General features: G+C 38.1%; 1 protein-coding gene across 1 annotated transcript in view; it reads right to left on the reverse strand.

Moving 5' to 3' along the window:
- Window positions 1–2,111: 2,111 nt before the first annotated feature.
- ZNF277 (zinc finger protein 277) overlaps window positions 2,112–18,023 on the reverse strand; it is a 93,621-nt gene continuing 77,709 nt past the window's right edge. Inside the window, exons 6-12 of the mRNA XM_012805133.2 lie at window positions 17,084–17,194; window positions 15,274–15,406; window positions 8,713–8,780; window positions 6,947–7,043; window positions 5,209–5,251; window positions 4,183–4,357; window positions 2,112–2,543 (exon numbers count right to left, since the gene is read on the reverse strand). Coding sequence (XP_012660587.1) covers window positions 2,357–2,543; window positions 4,183–4,357; window positions 5,209–5,251; window positions 6,947–7,043; window positions 8,713–8,780; window positions 15,274–15,406; window positions 17,084–17,194 — 814 coding nt within the window. The 3' untranslated portion in view covers window positions 2,112–2,356. The remainder of the gene's footprint in view (window positions 2,544–4,182; window positions 4,358–5,208; window positions 5,252–6,946; window positions 7,044–8,712; window positions 8,781–15,273; window positions 15,407–17,083; window positions 17,195–18,023) is intronic.

Consider the following 18,023-nt stretch of genomic DNA (forward strand, 5'->3'; position numbering starts at 1 on the left):
TCAGAATCTTGGAACTTGAAATTAAACATCAAGTTTCTGGTATACCTCACTTTTAAAAGTGTATCATGAAAGCACTTAATACCAACAAAACTAAACCAAAGAAAACAAATTTCAAGATCTTAGTAGTTAACAAGGCAACATAATGCTCCCAGAACCCTGCCCTTCCCATACCAGAGGCACAGTGACGTCCTTAGACTCCCCAAATCCTTGATCCTGTAAACTTTCATGTGATGGGGGGGATTCTCCCTCAAGAAGTTAACATGTTTTAGCATTTCTGCAGGAAGGATGCACAGGTATTTCTCTCAGGGTGACATATGAGACATTCTTGTGAAGTCTAGGTATAGGCAATGATGGCAAGCCAGTCACGAGGTTTGTTCTGAAGGATATTGAGAAGCCTGTTTTTCCCATTTAGCATCTTAAAAGCCTTTTACCTTTCATTTTCCCCTTCGAGCTTTCTGTCTTTGACATCCGCTGATCCACGGAGTCTGGGCTGCACATAATGACCTTCCACCTTCTCCTGAGTTCTTGCTTCTTAGTTCCTTGCCACCGTGGGCCCTGCCGTTGCCGTCTGCTATGGAATTGCCCGGGCTTGTGAAGCCTGTCTTCTAAGAGTAGTTTCCCCTTTATTCCCTAATTTGTTTCAGCTGGAAAACATCCTTAGTGGATTTCTGACTAAAGCTGTTGTTGTTGTTTCGGCAGCTTGAATCCCAAGGTGTGTTCATTGGGATGAGGTTTGGTTAAGAATGACAGAAAAGCCCAAGTTACAGTGAGAAGGCAGTTTCTTTCTTTCACAAAAATGTCTAATTCTACACTCCAGGGCTGGATAGTCCTCCTTCGTGTCAGGGGTTCAGAACCGTCTGACGTGGATGCTCGACCACGCTTGGCTTTAACCTCACTGTCCCACATGCACGGGTCTACGTCCCAGGCCATGGGAGGCAAGAAGGGATGAAAAATAAAGCAGAGGGTGCATGTGTCCAGTAAGTGGTATTTTAAGCAAAGGAAATGTGAGTTGTTGCAGATTATAGGACTCAAGAACTACACCAACCAAATTCAATGTATGATCTTATTTGGAACTAGATTAAACAAACCAACTGTAAAAAGACATTTATAAAAATCTTAATATTTCTGTAGTCACAGAAAAGTGGCTACAGTACAAAGAATTCCCGAATACCCTTTCCCTAGATTCCCCCAATGTTAACATCTTACCATGTTTATTTTATTACTCTATATGTACCCACGTTAGCTTTTTGGGTGTACAATGCAAACAAAATGATCCTTTACTCCTAAATACGTAAAGGTGTTTTTCCTAAAAACAAAGACATTCTCCTATATAATCACAGCACAATGATCAAAATCTGAAAATTAAACAATAATATCATAACATTCACTATGGACCTTATTTAAATATTGCCAATTGTCCCGCTAATGTCTTTTATAGCAAAAGGAAAACATTTTTCTCTTGGTCAGGCCTCCAATCCAGGATCACGCTGCACTATCTTTAGCCCTGTTTATTTGATAGTTTTTCAGTCTTTGATTTTGTGAGCCTGACACTTTTCAACGTGAGTCTGTTTCTTCCTTATATTCAGGGTATGGGCTTTCGTTTTGCCCTTTGTAGTGTATCTTACCAGGAGATACGCAATACCAGTTGTGGAAGTGATAATATGAAAGGACATTTTGAGGGAAGTGGGGAAAATGGAAAACAGATGATACTAAGAAGTTACTGTTAATTTTGTTACATGTCATAACGGTATTGTGCTTATGTAAAAAATTGTACTATCTGCTAGGGATATACATCCTGCTTGACGTCGATTTCTAGAGAGTTTGGAAACTCTAGGTAGAAAGCAATAATAATAACGTAGACTGCTCTTGATTATTCTAAAATAATGTCCAATTTTCACATTACTCAGGTCTTTGACCATTTTCCTTTCTTCTGTGGCTCCTCTTTTTGGTGATGACTTTCCAGTTCACCCTATAGAATATAGAAAGCACACTGTCAAATTTTCTAGCTTACTGGATGAAATCAGCCTGTGGAGGAGACTGAAATTACTAGTTGAAAATCAGGTTAATGAATAACTTGAATATTTCATTTCTTTGTGATTGGCATGTCTTCCCTACAGATAATTACAGGTTTAGTGAAATGAGACCATTTGAGATGCTCATACAATGAAACTTTATAGCCAGAATACAAAGAGTCTTCATTTTATTTTCAGTTTTAGTTTCTGAAAAGAACATTCATTTTTGAAAAGTTTTATTTCACCAAGGACTAATCCTTTGTTGACCTTCAGATTTAAACTATTCTTTCATGTCTATCTCCTAAGAGAAAAACATGAAAACTACATTGCTTCTGTAGTAGTTTCTACTTTTTAAAGCACTCTTGTAGTAGCAACTGGTTCAAAATACTGCTTTGTTTCAAAGCATGAAGTTTAGATGTATCTTCACTGATGATGGGAACATTTTCATTTTGTTCCTGAGATGTCAGGTCACTTTCGCTGTCAGACAGTGTACACAGGAGAGTGTCGTTTTCATAGGTTGGAAAATAATACCTGAAAACAATGACAGATACACAGTATTAAATAACCAAACTAATAAATTGTCTAAAAGTTTTCCAGGCAGCTGAATGTACACATTACTATAATTTTGTTAGGTTCCCTTGCCAACAATCTCACAGCATTTTGCAAAGCCTATACTGGGGGCAGCTTCTGAGTTGCTTTCACTTTGACATTTACTGTTTGACATCAGCCTTACTGAATCTAATATCCTTGCTAGCTGGCCATTCAGCCTCTGCTTGATAATCTGTTATGATAAGAAACACACTATCTTCAAAAGGTAGACTACTCCAGTACTGGAAACCTGCAGCTATTAGAAGCTAAAAATGACACCCCTCTCATTTCTACTCAAAAGTCCTGGTTCTTCCCTATAACAAAGTCCAAATATAGTTATTTTTTCCAACACAAATCCTTCGAATACTTGTTGAAAAAAATTACATTTTCCTTTGTGTTTTGTTTTGCAACCTAATCTTTACTGATTCCTTCATTCTGGGTGATTACTAACTAAAACATTCACGAATTTGAGTTTCTTATTTTGGTTCTTTCTCTGCATACACTTTGGAGTTACTTCTGAGGTACCTCTAAGAATTTTAATCTCTATAAGATTTACAGGAACAGGGTACCAGTTCCGTCCATGGTTGACTTTGGCTCTCAAAAACTTGAGATTTCAGAAGGGGAGAAACTAGGGCTTTTGGGTTAGGGTTCTGGGGTATTATAATTAAGGTGTTCTAGGAATAGAGGAACTTCTGGGCATCTGGGATCCCACAACCACTTGGAAGTTTCCTCAACTGAGGTTATCCAGAAAGGCTAGATTGACAAAGAATACTTGAAGGCCTGGCAGCACCTCAGTAGTTATATACTAGATGCCCAAATGCTTAACATTTTCAAAGTGCCCATATACCAAAAGCCCTAGTAGCATGTGTACCCACATGATTCTATTTCTAGGCATTTATCTAAATGAAATAATTCAATAACTATGCAGAGATTTTGTTTTTTTTAGAGACAGAGTCTCACCCTATCACCCTTGGTAGAGTGCTGTAGCATCACAGCTCACAGTTACCTCCAACTTCTGGGCTTAGGTGATTCTCTTGCCTTAGCCTTCCAAGTAGCTGGGACTACAGGTGCCTGCCATAATGCCTGGCTATTTTTTGTTGCACTTTAGCCGGGGCTGGGTTTGAATTTGCCACCCTTGGTATATGGGGCTGGTACCCTACCCACTGAACCACAGGAGCTGCCCCAGAGATATGGATGTTCATTGTATCACTATTTATAATAGCAAAAAGAAATAACCTAAATATATAACAAATTAGGTTATATCCACACAGTGAGATATTTGGAAATCATTAAAAATTAAACAACAGATATGTGTGGGATATGGAAAGATATTTATAATATTTATTAACCAAATATAACTTAAAAATCTATGTCTATTTCTATATTTATCTACATAGTTATTTCCACACCACACATTGTGAATAACTGAATTTCATTTGTGAGAGGGATCATTTTAAAAATAAAGTTTTTGAGGATGTTTATGTTTTATAATAAATGTGTATTCTTTAAGTATAAAGAAATTAAATGGACAAAATAAGGGAGAAGGAGTGAAGAGGTATAGCTCTGGTCTGGCAGTACTTACTCAAGTTGATCCCACGTCTTTCTCTCAGGAAGCAGTGAAGTATGTTTAGTTTCTTGCATGTGAGTCCTTAAGTCTGCTTTGGATTTGAACTTCATGTGGCAGCCATAACATCTACACTGGTGGACCTGCCTCCGAATGAAATTGACCAGTTTCACTTGTTGATAGAAATTTAATCCTGAAAAAGACAGTATAGGATTTACGTGTAGGGCACTATTCTAATCATTTTCCATGTATTAATATATTTCATCTCACAACCTTATCAGGTAGCATTATCATACTTATATTAAATAGTAGGAAACTGTCCAAAGGTGCATAGCTAGTAGCCAGGATTTGACATCAGACTGCTGGTTGTGCCACCAATGTTCTTGACTACTAAGTTATTTATATATACATATATACATTTACGTGTCTGTAAGAGCAGAAAAGCAAAGTAACACATTTAAAAGAGAAGGAAAGTAGTGGCTGAACTGAGATGAGAAAAGTGAGCTTCTTACTGTCTTAGATCTATTAGGAAGCCAGTACTTTATGTTTTAATGCCACACATCCTTCTGTTGTGATACTGAGAATGATATAACTGGGTAGACAATACAAATCCCAGCTACACTGCCAGGCAGTGCTTTGCATACATTATTCACTCCTAACATTTTCCTGACCTGAGGGCCAATATCACATAGCTAGTAAGTGCTGGAGCTGGAATATAAACTCCAGTACTACTTCAAAATCCACGCCTTTTCTGCTAGTCCCCTCCACTTAATGATAAATATTAATCATTAACTTATATTTTATTTGAAGGACTCATATACACAGAAAGAGGAAGAAGGCCTATACGAAACAAAAAATGATATTTGGCTATTACAGTTCAAAATGGTTGAGAATCACTGCTGCAGAGAGTTCTGTTAAGACCATCTGTACCAACACATTTGGATATGCGCTCTCCAATCACGGCTACAGAACACGGGCGTCGTTTACAGGATGGCTTGTAAAAAAATGCAGCATCATGGTAAACAACTTCCGAGTCAAACTTACCAAGTTCTGATTTTATTTTGAGAAGATCAAATTCGTGTGCATCCTAAAAAAGGAATGAATACATATGTAAGCATATGAAGGATTTAATCTTTTCAGGCTGAAGTTACAAAGATAGCATGCTCACAGACTATGAGAACTCAGAAACCCTGGGTTCATCGTCGTCTGCTTGTGAAGTCTTCTGAGTCTAACTGCTTGCCTCCATATTCAACTTTTTAAAGTACAGTTCAAGCAAGTCATGCCAATCAGTTAAAGCATAATAGTTTTATAGTTTATACATTATACATTCTGCCATCTGACAGAGGTCTAGGTAAGATGAGGCTGAACTGTACTGTGCATCTGGACTAGAATTATGAATACTGATTCTTTGATCCATAAGCAGATAAATAATTTGACAAATACTGCTTTTCATTTTATGCTGTCAAATACACCATTTAAACCTGAATGTTTCTCTTCACTTACATCTCGCCACACATCAATTCCTTTTGATTTTCACAATGCAGAAACTTATTTGATTATGTTTGTTCCATTCCTGCAGTTGCTTATCTGTGTAAATGTTTTAATTTACATGCTCATGAAGGATAAAGATCATCTAACTCACTGTGATGGCATTTAGTGCAATATGTGAGTCCCACTATGTGGGATGACCAGGAATTCACGGTATATTATCACTGAAAGTGACTAAAAAAACGGTTAAGGACACCTGTCAAGGGTGTGAAAGGGAATCCTCACACAGGACGGGGTACTGGGGCTCCCTTTCATACAAGTCATCAGCATATTATGAGTTAAATTTAAACACAGGAAATCACCCACACAAAATAATGGTAACTTGTTTTTAGAAACACTTAATTCTCTGCTTACATAAGGATAAATGCTCATGGACTTTCTAACACTTCCTAGGTCCTTATTTTACTGAACTGTAGGAGGGTGGAGTGAAAGTGGGTAAAAGAGGAGCGAAAGGTCCACTATTGACAGAAGTGGCAGGAGAAAGGGGAGGGACAGAATGTCAGAATCATCCAGTAATATTTTTCTATTATAATCACCCTTCTATCCCCAAACTGTAATATGGTCATGAATCATTAGATAGTTCCCATCTGCCCACCAGGATCCACTTAAGGATCAGAGGTATAGGGAATGGGCCATTTCTCAGGTATGCTGTGGTGAAAAAAAGGTTTAGAACTACTAGTTTGAAACTGCATTATAACATAAAATGGCATCAAGAAGGGAATGCACAGACTGGAAAGTGGCCAGATTTCTTTCCCCCAAATCCTCGTTTCTGGAGCAGCTGTAAGACCACACCCTGGACCCTCTGTACCCAGCCCATCTCGCCAAGTCCTCCAGGGGTTACGTAAATGACAACAGCCTCCCATCTTGCTGTCCTACTCACCAGCACAGGAAGCACTGGAAAAGGACTCAGGACCTGCCCCTATCCTGGGTCCTGTTAGTCCTGTTGCAGGGGCCACCTTGTGAGCTGCAACTGTCTTATGAGCACCTCAAAGGTGGGACGGCATCAGTGGTCTGTGAAGGCCCACACTGCCAGCTCACTCAGCCACTTTAGCTAACTTGCTCTGAGCTCTGGGCTCCTCAATGGACCCCACCTATCTCTTCTGCTTTGCCTAAAGCACTTCTAGGAACGGGATGATAATGGACAAACTCAAGTACAAGCAGATGACGGTGCAATAATTACCAGCCTCCTCCTGTCAAAACAAAAACAAACTTCAAATGAATAAAAGTATCTTACCTCCATGTGGACATACAATTTCTCGATTGCTTCTGCTTGCTTTTCACAAAATAAGCAGACAGCAGAGGCAGGGTGTTCTTCCCAATCAGACCAGTCCCTGGATTTAAAAAACCAAAAAGCAGAAAATATGGAGATTTCCTTCATTAAAAGGGTATACTACGTAGTGACTTGGTATAATTTTAACTTTCCTGGGAAACCTTGCCCATCTCTTTCAACTCTAACATTTTGGTAAAGACCATCAGATCATATTGCAACTTTTGAAATTCAAAGCAGCACCATGAAATTAATATAAATAGCGAACAGGGGCTGCTCTATTTTCTCATATTCACCACTCTTCTGAGCAGCTATTTCACTACAGAATCACGGTAAAGTCCTCCTGAGACAACAAGGTTTAATTTGCAAACAAGACATGCTCCAAGATGCGATGCTCTCTCTCATTAGCCTGACCACCAAGTGCACATGGCGTGAGGTGTGGTGCTGGGGATGTGTTTCTGCATGACAAACAGTATACTTTAAAAAGGCAAACCACACAGCTTTCTCCAGGGAAATACTGAGCATTTTAAATGGGGCAAGTGTTAAATCTAGTGGTAGACAGAGAACTCAAAAGCATACAGGATCCCTTTCACCACTGTCCCCCTTCCTTGCACTCAGGTTTTAAAAACACTGTCAACTTCCTTCCATTCCCAACAGGAAAACTGCCAGTTGGGAAGACTGGTGGAGAGGAACCACCCATCCACACTCAAGAGAGGGGAGGATTTCTCGTGGCAAGTTGAGAAATTACCACTGATGTGATTTTAAACATCAACTTAACCCAATTCACATGGAAGCATCCCCATTAGAAAACAGGAAAAACTTCCCCCAGCTCTATCTATCCAGAAGGGAGCCACCAGGCCATCCGTTTCCGGTCACAACTACTACTCTGTGTAACCCCTTGTGTCATTAAAACTTCAACAGGCACCTATTAAATATTATCACTAGTGTGTCCTAGTGGGGAAGAAATGTTTATATTTTAGCAGGCCTGGGCCAGGTTTGAACCCACCAGCCTTGGTGTATGTGGCCAGGGTCCTACACACTGAGCAATGGGCGCCATCCCACATGTTTATATTTTAGTGTGAAAGACTCCCTGCCTGATCTCTATGTACCAGGGATATTCAGCAAATGGCAACACTCCAACTTTGGGCTCTACTTCACTATTAAAATAATAAAATATTAAAATCTAAATCCTGAAAGAAAAAATGGCTGAACAGCCATTTCAGCTTTGACTGAAAAGAGGATCAAAAGTAGAGAATCCTTTTAGGTTGAAAAGAACACTTTTCAAGCTTATAATTTCAAGCAAAGGAGCTGTGACTGTTTTAAGTTACTCATCAATGGGATGAGCACAGCCCAGGATTAACTTCAATTCTGTTAGATTCTCTATTCCAATGGCTAGAGCCTGGAGAGTTCAAAGAGAGCATCACTTTAGGGTCTGGGCACAGGCGGAGTATGCAAAGCACTTTGGATATGCATTTTTCTGTGAATTATATGTCATTATTTATGTGTTCAGTTAGCAGTTTTCATTTAGCCAGAATAACAGTATCTTTAGTAATTTTTATGTCAGCTATTTTGAATTCGATTTCTTGTCGTATTACATGAAAGGATACACGGCTCAGACAGGTTTTCTTTCTTTTTATGCTACCTCTTCATGATGAGAATTTTAAAGCAAACTAAATAATTGTCTTCCTAGCCTTGAAACACTATAATTAGTTAGCAGGAATAACAAGCCTTACTCTTCCTGATGGTCTAGCAACTCCCGATCATCTTCCAGCTGAACTTCTTCCCATGATTTTCCGAGTTCCTTTGTAGGAAGAACAGAAGGATTAGAGAGATGGAGGTGAGGAGAGACAACAAAGAGCAAATAGATATAGAACTAAACAAACAAACAAACAAACAAACAAACAAAAAAGTCCCCATACTCAAGTGGCTTTGAAACAATGCAAGTAGGATTTACAGACAGCCCCTAACTTACGAAGGTTTGACTTAACAGATTTTTTTACTTTAGGATGGTATAAAAGTGATACAGGTTCAGTATGTTCTTTGACTTAAGTTAGGGTTGTCTCCTGGTAAACCCATCCTAAGTTGGAAATGTCTTATGTTGAAACCTCATGATATTTTCAATTTAGGATGGGTTTATTGGGATACAGTCCTATCATAAGTTGAGAAGCATCTGGTATTAAAAATGTTATTTCAGTTACAAGGAAGGATAGATCCTAAAATGCTTTTAATGTGCTTTTCTTTTTGGAGAAGCATTGATATCTTTTTGATAAAGTTATTTTCTCTTTAAATCTATGTTTCTCGACCCTGGATACATTTTAAAATTTCTTCTTCCTTTTTTTTTTTTTTAATTAAAAAAACAAGATCTCTTGATGGAGTCCCTGAAACGGCCTCCTAGATGGGCTCTGTTTCTTCTCATAGTCCCCTGTAATAGTCTACTTCCCTGACCTCAATGATTTTTCTAAATGACACTTTGCTGCTTATGTAAACACGGCTTGATATCACACTTAGATCCATGGTTTGTAAGACCTCTGTGCCTCCCCCTGGCTCTCTCTCCAATCTTATTTTTCTATCACTTTTTCTCTTCCTCATTGTGCTCCAGCAAGACTAGTCTTTTCATTGTACTTTGAACACAGCACATTTGCTTCTACCTGGATCCATTAACACTTGTCCTCTCAGCCTGAAACCCTGCTGTCTTACTTATCTGCATGGCTCAGTCATTCTGGTCTCTGCTTAAAGGTCACCACTTTTGCCTTTGTCCATCTAAATGCCCATCTAAAATGCCACCACTAATCCAAGTTGCTTTTTATTCTTCTATCACGTTTTCTTCAAAGCATGATCACCACCTGAAATCGTTTTGTATATGTTTTCATATTTATTATCCAGATCCTCTTCCCTATTAGAATGCCCATGAGGACATGACCTTGGTTCACTGCTACAATTCCAGAGCCTGGTAGACAGTGGGTACTAGACAGTATTTTTTGAGTTGAATTACTGAAAAAACCTATAAACTTACGGCCAATTTAGATTCTACCTCAAAAGGTTTTTGTAAGGTGAGAAAGTGACTTAGTTAATGTCCATAAAGCACATAGCACTGGGTTTGAATGGGTACTCCAGTAACTACTCAAATCCCTTTTATTCCTTACAGTTAGTGGAAAAGTTCCCCCCTTTTGAGCCTATGCCTGGCAAGCCTTGTCATTGTATTAGCGAAACTTTATGGAGTGATGAGTAGGAATGATTTTTTTTGCTCTAAGCATTTCTCTTTCCTGCTTTGAGCCATTTCTTTTCTATTGTCTTCTCTCTCTACTCAGTCTTATGTCATGCAAACGCAGACAGTGTGCCAAAGAAGGGTGCAGGAACATTCATGGAAACTCTTTTAAGCAGCTGCAACTATGGTTAAATTCAAGCCCATCTGACCTGCTATAAGCACAGATATCTTTGTTGTTCTATATCCTTCTTTAGATAAACAGAACCTCAAATCACTCAATTATGGATATTTTCTCCCTCAAAGGTATTCACTTAGCTAAAAACAAAGAACTATGAATGCCATTATAATTTAGGGGGAGAAAGAAAATCTATCATTCATCAACTTAATGAGAGGTTTTGAAGCTGTCATTATTTATCAGGTAAATGATGCATAAACTCAGACATACAGAGATCTACCATAATGTCATTAGAGACAGTTAATTTGGACTCTATAATGTACTCCTCAGAGTTGTCATGAAGTGTCTAAACCTCATTATAGGACACCAAAATGGCCTCAGCATTGCCAACAGGATTGCGGTTAGAATTTTTGGCAATGAATTAAATCTTTCATGCCTTTCTTGGTTTCTCTGGACTTGCACTTAAGGTCCTGCTTTTGTTGCTGCAAGATATTGAAGAAGGGGTCTTCTGAGATATTATCATTCTACACGATATGGCAAATGTTGCTTATTAATACATGCTTGAGAGAAAGTAACAAAAATATCTTTCACTGTCACAATTCCAAACTTTAACCAAATTTAAACCATTATTTTGTAACTTCCTCAGTATTCAGTGCTAATGTAGGAACTCTGTCTAGGCAATATAGCACTAGCCATTTACCATACTTCAGAGAAAAATGCATATCTATGTTTATTAGTATATTAGGAAATAAGCAATTTTCATGTGACAGTGGCCTGGACTTCTGCTTTGGTAAAGTTAAATATATGATTTATTACAGGAACAAGACCCAAGAGGGAAAAAAGCCCTGGAAAGCAAAGCACATAACTCTCTAATTAAGAGACTGCGTCTGCTAATGAATCACGTCAGGAAAGCAAAGAATACAAGAAAAACAAAGTTTGGAAGGCATGTCAGTAAAGATGTTCAGAACACCCCCTCAAACCTCTGCATCAGATGGCTGATGAGCAATGAGAGGGTGGAAAAAAACATGAAAAAAAATCCCCCTTGCCTGGCACCGCTCCACCCAACACATACACACTTACACGTGCTTACGCAAAAACCCCGTCGGAAGCAGAAAAACAGAAGTGCTTCAAACGTAAATAATTACCTTAGAAATAACTATAATAAAACTATGAAAAAATGATTAAAAGCTTACTTTTGTTAGAAGTAGCTTTGTATACTTTAAAAATAAAACAAATGAAATCAAAGAAAGATAAAAGTGTGGCAAAAATAGTTCCCTTTAGGAAAACTCTTGGTTTGAAGGTTTGAATTATGAACACCCAAAGAACGCATGGCTGAGGCTTCGGTGATGTTAAGCGGTCTGTTGCACTCTGAGGCAGGGCCACCTGAGGGTGAAACTACCTTGTCCCCTAACCTTTCCTTCTATTTGCTGAAATGTTTTGTTTGGGGGTGGGAGGGGGGAAGCAAGAACTTGAAGTAGATAATCCAGACTGCGGCAAAGATCTTTGATGTATTTGCAAGTCTGTTATTATTCAGAAACTGATATGAATTATTAAACATGAAAATTATCTCACCAAAGAAGAAAAAAAGAACTTGCAATTTGCTGAGCTCAGAGAAGGGGCAAAAACAGCCTTTTTGTCCCTGGGCTCTGCCCCCTTTGCTGACTGTTAGAAGGCACCCTGCCGCCGATATACTGATGCTCCCACCTCTGCCGCACTGGAGACTGTACAGATGTTGGAAGTGGAGGTGAGGGATTCTGAGGGGATGGCTCCATCACGGCACATACCTGCTATAGGAAAGGTCAGACTTTCCACACACCATTCCAAGGTGTTCAAATGAATGTGCTGACATGTCCGTCCCCTATCCCGACTTCTGAGTTCTCTGAGAGTAGTGACCTAAATCAGTCTGCTGTCTACAATGTTCAGCAATTCTTCTATCTTTTGCCCACACCCTTACACTCACATCGGCCTTTTCCCTCAGAGGAATACGCAGCACATGTCTCTCTTTCTTTTTTTTTTAATAATAAAGCACTGCCATTATTTATTGCTTAAGTAAAAGTTTAGGGGAATTTATTCTTCATAGTGATGATTTATTCTCCGTGTTCTTCATAGTAAATATTATTCATTAATGAGGTCTGAAATAAACCTAAAAGGATACAGAGAAAATATTGGCTCTCATTTTTCTCTAACTATATACAGTCAATATTTAGAATAGTCTTTTATATACTCATTCTATGTGTTGTTGTACTTTTATTCCTTGAAATGTTCCTAGATGCTATTAAGGTTGCTCCCTCAGGTAAGCACCCCTCCAGGGAGGGCACCTGTACATCTTCAGAGACTTTATTGCCTTCTTCAGTTCTTTTCAAGGGCGTTTACATAATTTCTATCATGTTAAGGCACCAAACACACTTTAAATTTTCTTTTCTTGGGTAATCATTCTTACTTTTGCTGGCCGTTTAACTTGATGGAAAAGCACACAGCACTAGGAGGGCTGAGGTTGTAGGGCCGGGCCTTAACGGGCTGATTAAAGTCAGCTTTAGTTTGACCCTGGCTCACTTTCTAGGTTGTTACAAATGAGAATAGGCAAAGGAGGATGACTAGACCATTGTAAATTCACTACCATTACTTGACCAAGAACCCAACCCAAAGCATAAGATGTAGGTTCCAGTATTATTTCAATTATACAAATAAAGAAAACTGGTATAGAGGATAAATAACTTACCCTACCTATGTGACCTTGGGAAAATTACTGTGCCCTAATAGTTTAATCTTTACGATAGGCCTAATGGTAATAATTGTGTGCTAGGTGATTAAGAGTAAATGATTTAATATAAATACCTAGGATAGTGCCTGGTCCATAGTAAGTACTCAAATAAATACTAGTTAAAAAAAAATTGACTTCTATCAATATTACCCTAAAATTGTAATTTAGTTTCTATTTTCTATGTTGCTGGAGACTTTACATTCTCCTGAAGCTCTTCTCTCATGCCATGATTCATGCTACATGAAATGTGGGAACAGCATGGGCAGTATAAGCTGGCATGCATCTAGAGATAGCTGGCCCTAGCAGATACATTCAGTTTTGACAGTTACACTCTTGAAGTCCAGGGAACGAAGTATCATATTTTTCTAAAAGTGCCTGCAGAATAAGAGTGAGCAGACCCTTTGAAGTCTCCTCTAAAAGGTTAACACCTCTAGCTATGTAATGTCTGCTAGATCCAAGCTCTTACTATTAGTTTAAAAGAGCTCCAGAAGGAAGAATTATCAAATTGCTCCCATAGCTTGCTGCAGTAGCTGAATATCTCTCAGAGCTAACACTGACGTCAGCTCCCTATTGGATTGGGCTGGTCCCTGAAGCAGCATTTGTTCTAGGAAGTAATGACTGAGTGATTTTATCAGAAGATTGAGGGACTCAAAGTGCGTTTGCCTTTAGCTGTTGTAAAACATTTGTAGCAAACCATGGCAACCTGGAAGTCAATCTTCAAAAGCATGCTAAACTTGCTTCTCAAGGGGTAATTTTAGTTTAACATTATATGGATCAGTTAGAATAGACAAAAATTTTACCCTAGAGCAGAAATTTCCACATAATTCAGGATATGCTTGTTTCTATCCAACAGATAAAATGGCTGATTATATTCAATTAGCTTTCTGCAGCCAATGGGTTTGGATTTTAATTCATGCATATTGAGAGGAAAAAAAAATTTCTAATTGGTTATGGAAACTGCCAGTGAGAACCTGAACTCTCTTTCTTCCAAGCCCTCTGTAGAGTTACTTAACTCCTTCTTTTACATGAGTAGTTTCCCTCCTTTGTTACATATAATTAAAAAATGAGTGTTTTGGGGGCAGGGCCAGCAGCACTCCCCAGTCATTGAGTCAATCAAAACTCTCCTCTCATGTTTCTGAGCCCTCCCTCATACCACCTTCTCTCCTTCTCCCTCTCTTCTCCCTCCCTTCTGCCCTCCTTTGGCCATCTGTCTCTATCCTAATGCTTCTTCTAACCCAAAAGGGCCTGTAATCCACCAAGGCCAGCACATGGTATGGGGGTTTCTGGACAAGAGCTTTCTTTTTTTTTTTTTTTGAGACAGAGCCTCAAGCTGTCCCCCTGGGCAGAGTGCCGTGGCATTACAGCTCACAGCAACCTCCAACTCCTGGGCTCAAGAGAGTCACCTGCCTCCGCCTCCCAAATAGCTGGGACCATACGCGCCTGCCACAACGCCCGGCGTCATTGTTGTTTGGCGGGTCCGGGCTGGGGATTCTAACCCGCCACCTTAGGTGTACGTGGCTGGCGCCTTAGCCGGTTGAGCTGTAGGCGCCCAGCCTGGACAAGAGCTTTCAACGCACTTAAAATCCTTGGCATGGTAAGCCAGTTAGTCGACTCTATTAGCCAAACAAATAAAAGTTCCCTTGCATATTACATAGCTTGGTTTCCCTGAAACTCCTCTTAATAATAAGCTGGCCCACGAGAATGATAAGGATATACATTTTGTGGGGGAGGGAAGGATTTTTTACTGGGAAGAAAAGGGAAGAGTGAAGTAATTGTTTTAAAATAATTATCTTAAATAGCATCTATCCCGTGATCAATAATTTTTTGACTAGACTAATATATTTTGACTAGAATATATTAGTCTCCAGCCTCATGTTAATAGATAATATATGAATGGGGGAGGTACGTGGATATGCAAATGCTGCATCTTTTCTTTTGTCAAGATCACTGAGTTCTAGAGTCATGACATTTTCACTATAAACACCTGCCAAGTAAAAGACAAGTCAAATCAAATGCTTTGCAAACAAACTATTTTAAAGCTAATCACCACTCAACCTTTGCACTAATTACTCATTCAAATATTAGTTGGCCCTTAGAAAGATTTTGTTTGCAGTACTGCAATCACATTTTAAATTATGAAAAGAAAGCCTTACCAAGTAATTGATGACATAAAATCGGTCATACTCTCTGTTCTTAGGATTGATCCTACGATGCTGTTTTTTCCTCATGTGATCTTTAAGTGTATTTTTGTCCCTAAAGGTCTTCTCACAGTACAAACACTGCAAACTAAGGGAAATACACAAAACACTGATAAATTAAACAAGTTTCTCGGATAGTTGCTGCAATATTCCTTTATTACTATTAACTTTTGCATTTATTTATTTCAGGTACACAGAATCTTCGAATGGACTACACCACGTTTGTCAGAACCCTCCCACCACCACTTTATTCATTTAACTTTGTAGAATGCCTGATGTGGTTTATTTTGTAGTTAGTTAAGTTGTCCGACTTGGCTATTTTGTTAGAACTGTGATAAAGACAGCTAATGTCCAAAAGTTATTTTGGTGGTTTACTAATCAAATTGCCTATTCTAAAAGGAAGATTTAGGTATGTTCCTTCAAATAACCACAATGGTGACTAGCATTGATTGCCCCTATTGTATATTACAATTAGTACACATATACATTTTGGTATGAGCTGTGAGCTGACCTGCAGAAGTCTGATTCTGCCCCTCAGTGCTGATGAGCTGTGGGACTTGGTAAAATTATTTGCCCTCTCTGCTGACATTTTCTGATTTCTAAACTGAAGATAATACCTACATTTTAGAGAATTTTTATGATAATTTGATTCTTACATATTTTCTACTCAAATATTTCTACTGACTGTGAGTTCATTACCTAATGAAGCTGTTGTTATCGGTTTTGCAGATTATTATATCTTTTTTATACTAAGCTTGACAATAGATAATTCTACCTAGTAGAACATAGAATTCTACTTTTTTAAAGCCATATAGAGTAAGTACAATCTATTATTGAATTCTTTTTTATCTCTACTAAATTTCATCTATTTCTTATATATTCTTTCATTGAATATACTCCTTGGCATTATAGTATGTTCTTTTGTAGTAAAAAATTATGGGTAGGAGGCTGCTTACAGATATTCATTATTGCTAATCTTGCAAGAAAGCATATCTGGTCTTGTTTTATAAACAAAGTGTCATTTCACAAAGGGGTAAAGGACTCATTTTACCAGAGTGTTGATATCAGAATTTGAATTAAGAACTTTTATAATTGATCTACATAATTGGATACTTTTAAAAAATGGTATTGCTCAAAATGTTGTGGATTAAGAGATCATACTTATTAACATTTTATTTAAATAAAGAAAACTGGGTTCTGAGAGAAAAGTCTTGGGCCCTTTCCTAGAAAGAAAAGTGAATACACTTTTGAAAACCATTTTGGTGATCTAGAAAATTTTCTTTTTTGTTTCAATAGGCTAAGTTGTAGATAACCAAGGTTTCTAGGCCTGGGAAAATGGAGAATTACATACAATGTGAATGAACACTAAAAGGCAGAAGAATACATATAGTATGTAGACAAATTAAAGTGAAAAGTAAAGGAATTAAGAAATACTAATGGAGAAAGACAAATAGGGAAATTCAAAGGAATTTTAAAATGTTCTATTTCTGAGGCTGGATGGGGAGTATATTGTTCACTTCCCATATGACATATCTTACATTGTATGTATATTGTCTAGTTTATATAGACATACTACTTTTTAAATTTAAAAAATATTCATGCCAGTATGATCTGGATGAAATAAGGATGGCATATAAAATGTAAACTCCTCCAACAAGAGAAATTTCTATTTCTTTAATTACTTCTGACTATTAATTAAAGACAAATCATAATGGAGTCTTAGACTAAAACAGCGTTAAGCAGTGTTTCACCAAACAGTACCTACCTGTCAAGCTTTTTCTGTAATATACACAGAAATTCATTGCAATTTACAATGTTGTCTGGCAATCCAATGTTGAAAGCATGTTCTCTGGCCATGTGGTTCAAAAGAACAGATCTAAGAAGAAATTGGAGCAATTAGTATTATTTAGAAATAGCATCTGTATAATAAAGGTACTAAGCAATTTGTATTGTTAGGAATAGCACTTGCATAATATAGATACTAAGTGGAGGTATAAGCAAGTGTTAAACACGGCACACACGTGTGAGCTCTGCCATGGCATATGGCACACAGTCACACATAGTCACTGCAGACCTGTGAAGGAGGCCACTGTGTGCTGCCCCGTCTGCCACTGGACAGGGTTTCCCTCTCTAGGAGAATCAGGTTCTATCCCTCAAATAACTAAACCGTGCTGCTTTGACTATTCCAGTTCATCATGGGGAAGAGTAAGAGGCAACTGTCTAACAGAAATCTGAGTGGCTATGATCTAGGATCATAGACGTTTAGCCAATTTATCACTGGACAGTTAACCCACAGTGAACAGGTCTAATTACATGCAAAAGGTTATGACAACCTGGAAACCCAATGACCAACCTGTGGATTAGTTTATGCAGAAAATGAAAATTTTATGTAACTTTTACATAGAAAACAAGTAATGTACTGAGCTTTTATTATCACTTTAGCTCATAAAATAAAGGTGACAGTCTTTACAAACTCATCATCAAAATACCATTGGTGGACTGGGTATGGTGACACAGTATAGAGTTTATTTTATTTAGATACTTGCTCTCCTAATTTGTTTTAGTCTTTTTTCTTTTCCTTGATAAACTGAAATAAAGCAACCCTTCTTTATAAAAATATTTGTTGACTTTTTTCCCTTACTATGTGGCAGGTACATTTATTAATCCTGTGGTTAATATGCCCATTTGCCTAACTGCTTAACTAT

Source organism: Otolemur garnettii, unplaced genomic scaffold, assembly GCF_000181295.1.
Source record: "Otolemur garnettii isolate 467f Iridium unplaced genomic scaffold, OtoGar3 scaffold00037, whole genome shotgun sequence".
Lineage (NCBI taxonomy): Eukaryota > Metazoa > Chordata > Mammalia > Primates > Galagidae > Otolemur > Otolemur garnettii.